The 4,035-nt window shown below is 26.7% G+C and overlaps 1 protein-coding gene across 1 annotated transcript; it reads left to right on the top strand.

The window, feature by feature from the left end:
- The first annotated feature begins 2,734 nt into the window (after positions 1–2,734).
- Positions 2,735–3,728, top strand: LOC125847749 (GATA transcription factor 15-like). Its single transcript, XM_049527433.1, has 3 exons — positions 2,735–2,858; positions 2,944–3,162; positions 3,238–3,728. Exons 1-3 carry the CDS (start codon positions 2,841–2,843, stop codon positions 3,502–3,504), a joined length of 504 nt encoding a protein of 167 aa, XP_049383390.1. The 5' UTR covers positions 2,735–2,840; the 3' UTR covers positions 3,505–3,728.
- Positions 3,729–4,035: the final 307 nt, after the last annotated feature.

Below are 4,035 nucleotides of genomic sequence, written 5' to 3'. Positions count from 1 at the left end.
ATTTGACTACTTTCTACTATTTTCAATGGTAAGAAGACTTACGCAAAATTTCGAAGGACAACGGAAATTTTATTATAGCAGTTGTATGTTCTTTTTATTGACCTAGTTGCTCATTTCCTTTCTTTTTTAAGTTACCCATTCAACTATAAAAATTACGATTCACAGTTTCTCAAAATAAATTTTATTTTATTTGAATATAAGTGTTTAACCGTAAAAATTTAAATTTATGTTTCAAACTTGACAAATAATTTATAATTTATTTTTTTTATTTTCTAACTCACTTTTTTAAAAAACTGTATATTCGAAAATAAATATTAATTTATATATCCAAAAAATATAACCAATTATCAAAAGAAATATTATTAAACTCGTGCATATCACGGACTATTATTTATATTATTATATAGTGAGAACCTCCAAAGTTAAAATGTAAATTATTAGAATATCCCATCAAATAACTTAAATATTTTCTATTAAATATAAATATAAATATAAGTTATACTTCTTAAGAATGAACTACCCTACTAATAAATAAACATACTCGCTAGACAACCCCACGATAGTTTATTAATTATTAATTTAAAGAACTTAAGATATAACACAGACACATACTTACATCGATTATTATAATTTGAAGAACTTACAAAATAGCATATATTTACTAAAATATCGTGTTTAATTATCACCTCTCATAATTTTTTTGGTAGATATACGATTATTTCATGTTATTTATTGGGTATAGTAATAATATGTTTAATTTAAGAAATAACATGAATATTAGAAAGGAAGTGATGAGTTTTCTATTTTAAACTGTCCTAAAGGGAATGATTTTGCACAAATTAATGTCATACTAGACATATTAGGATTAAAAGTAATACATATTGGGGAGTTGAATGACATTTTCTTAATGCATCAACCACAAAACTAATTTAGGAATAATATTTAGAAAAGTATAATTTCCTATACAGGTAGGATTATGATATATATATTTTCATATTTTTATCAATATCGATAACGAAAGTAGTGATTATGATAAATCAACAAAAATAGATGAAAAAAACAATATACCCAGAATATCATTTATAAAAAAGTATTTGATGAGACATTTTAATATATATTTGTATTTTATAAAAATAATTAAAAAGGTAAACAATAAATCACATATATATAAAATTAAATTTCAATTATCTATTGTACCGTTATTATTCTAATGAGAAAAAAAACGTTGTTAATCTTAATGTTGTCTTATTATTTTAATCTTGGCAAACAAGTCACAATTTAATGATTTACATTTATCATTCACGTGAAATGTGCTCTATATTTTCACATATAATTATTTAATTCAAAATATTATTTTAATAAAATTAATATTATTATACAATACAATTTACTACATGACATTAGATACTCATTTTCTTAAAAATAAACAACAAGAGTATTACTTATGACAAATCAACCAAAAAGGGATGAAAAAGGTATACACGCAATACCATTATAAAAAAAGTATTTAATGAGATTTTTTATTATATATTTGTATTTTATAAATGAATTAAAGCAGGTTAAAAGGAAATCATATGTACCTAATTTTAATTTTATCTCTATCGTACCTTTATTATTCTTATGAGGAAAAAACTTTATAAATTTTAACGACATCTAATAATATTGATCTTGACAAACAAGTCAAAATTTGATGATTTACATTTATCATTCACAAATACTTTATTTTCACATATAATTGTTTACACAAAATTTTATTTTAATAAGATTAATATTATTTTACAATACAATTTACTAAAATATCGTATTATATTTGTTCACCTCACACAATTTTTATGGTAGATATACAGTTATTTTGTGTTATTCTTTCTGTATAGTAATAATATGTTCAATTTAAGAAAAAACATGAATATTAGAAAGGAAATGATGAGTTTTCTATTTTAAACTATGTCTTAAAAGGGAAAGATTTTGAAACAAATTGATGTCATACTAGACATATTAGGATTAAAAGTAATTCCATTTTCTCCATCCATGTACCACAAAACTTATTTAGGAATAATATTTAAAAATGTATAATTTCTATACAGGTAGGATCATGCATATCATATAATATCTATATATTTTTTTCTTATGGTCACGAAAAATCAACCAAAAGAGATTAAAAACACAATATATTCAGAATATCATTTACAAAAAAGTATTTGATGAGACATTTTAATAAATATTTGGTATTTTATAAATAATTAAAAAAAATAAAAAAAGAAACCACATTTATATCTAATTAAATTTAATTTTCTATTATTCTAATGAGAAAAAAAAACACTTTGTACTAAATCTTAATTTTGTCATATTATTTTAAACTTGACAAAAAAGTCAAAATATAATGATTTCACATTTATCATTCACATGAATTGTACATAATTATTGCAATACAAATTAATTATTTTAGAATAGAAATATCTTAATTAAGATTGTGTAAATTATTTTGTAACGTTTATTTGGGGGTGTGGTTTGGCGTGAAGGCGGCAAATGGCAAGAGAATAGCATATCTCCATATTCCGAAATTACCCCTATTTATAAGTAAGAAAAGAACATGACTAATAGCGCTTAAGTTTTGGCGGGTGGAGTGTTCGATCAAAATATTTGTAATGAAGGGTAGAGTAGTAATTTTATTAGATCCTCGCGCTTAGGGTTTTAGCCAGGGGCTTTATAAAGGGCACAATTTTATATCCTGATCAGCCACATCTTCTGATTCACTGTCGGTTCTCTTACCGCAGTCGGTTTAATACTCATTTTCAGTGATCACTTCTCTGTTTTGCTCTGTTTTAGTTGTGATCAAAGAGATGGATCTAATTGATAAGGTGAGTGATCAACATTCATCATTTTAACTTTGATCGATTGATCATGCTTGTTTTTTTAAAATTTTATTTGACTATTTTGATTTAGGTGATGGGATCTGAGGAAGTGATCACTGGACTAGCAATGGAGATCGCAACTCCAGAAGTGATTTCATCTGAAATCCAAGTGAAAGCTGCAGAAGTGATTTCATCTGAAATCCAAGTGAAGACTCCTGAAGTGATTTCATCTGAAATCCAGCAGAAAACCTGTGTGGATTGTGGTGCTATCAAAACGCCTCTTTGGCGTAGTGGTCCTGCTGGCCCTAAGGTAAGTTTACAACATGGATTAATTAATTTTTTTTCCTAAAATGTTTTAAGAAATCTAAATTTGTTTCAAATGTAGTCGCTGTGCAATGCTTGTGGGATCAGGAGCAGGAAGAAGAAAAGAGATCTGCTGGGATTGAACAAGGATGACAAGAAGACGAAGAAATCGTCTGCTAATTCTGCAAGCAGCAGCGGTGATAGCGCCAGCAGCAGCAATGTGGAGAAGAAGAAGAAAGCTCCAGTGAAGAGAGCTGATTCAATTTCACTTCACTGGAGTAAGCTTGATGAAGTTGAACGAGCTGCTTTCTTGTTGATGTCTCTCTCTTGCAGCTCTGTTCGTGCTTGATCAGGGCCAGCGACAGCGATGCTTGTGCCCTTTTTGGGTTGGTTGGTGAGTGATCAGTGGTGGGTAGATGATGTAGGAAGTAGAATTATAAAACAGCAATAGAAAAGGTTAATCTAGTTGAGAAATTATTTCTCCTAGGAGTTGAAAAGGATTCTCTTATCCTTTTTAGATTTATTAAATTTATTAGTTTAATCAAATTCCTTGTTATGCTTATCAAAACATCATCAAATATATGGAAATTTACTTCTTTATCAAATCCATTCCTTTTCATCGTACATCAGAATTATTATTTTCATTAAATAATGAAAATACAATCATAAGTATAAAGGATCGGATTGCCTAAAAGTGTTATGATTGTGGTACTAACATTTGACTAACTAATAATTTAATAAAAGTAAAACTTGGTTTGATCAGATGATGTTGACATAACAAACAAATAGGACATATGTGAAAATCTAAAGTCGATTGAATTTTTCAAAAATATTGCTATGTTTATGTTGGAATATTATTTTTAGTTGATTTGATAGATAT

This window comes from Solanum stenotomum, chromosome 1 (genome assembly GCF_019186545.1).
Source record: "Solanum stenotomum isolate F172 chromosome 1, ASM1918654v1, whole genome shotgun sequence".
Taxonomy (NCBI): domain Eukaryota; kingdom Viridiplantae; phylum Streptophyta; class Magnoliopsida; order Solanales; family Solanaceae; genus Solanum; species Solanum stenotomum.
Note: the sequence above shows the minus strand (reverse complement) of the source record. Positions and strands in the feature narration are given on the sequence as shown.

Bases quoted from the DNA above. Each gene is read 5' to 3' on its own strand.
- LOC125847749 (XM_049527433.1), top strand. The intron at 3,163-3,237 runs GTAAGTTTACAA...TTTCAAATGTAG, and splicing joins GTGGTCCTGCTGGCCCTAAG to TCGCTGTGCAATGCTTGTGG.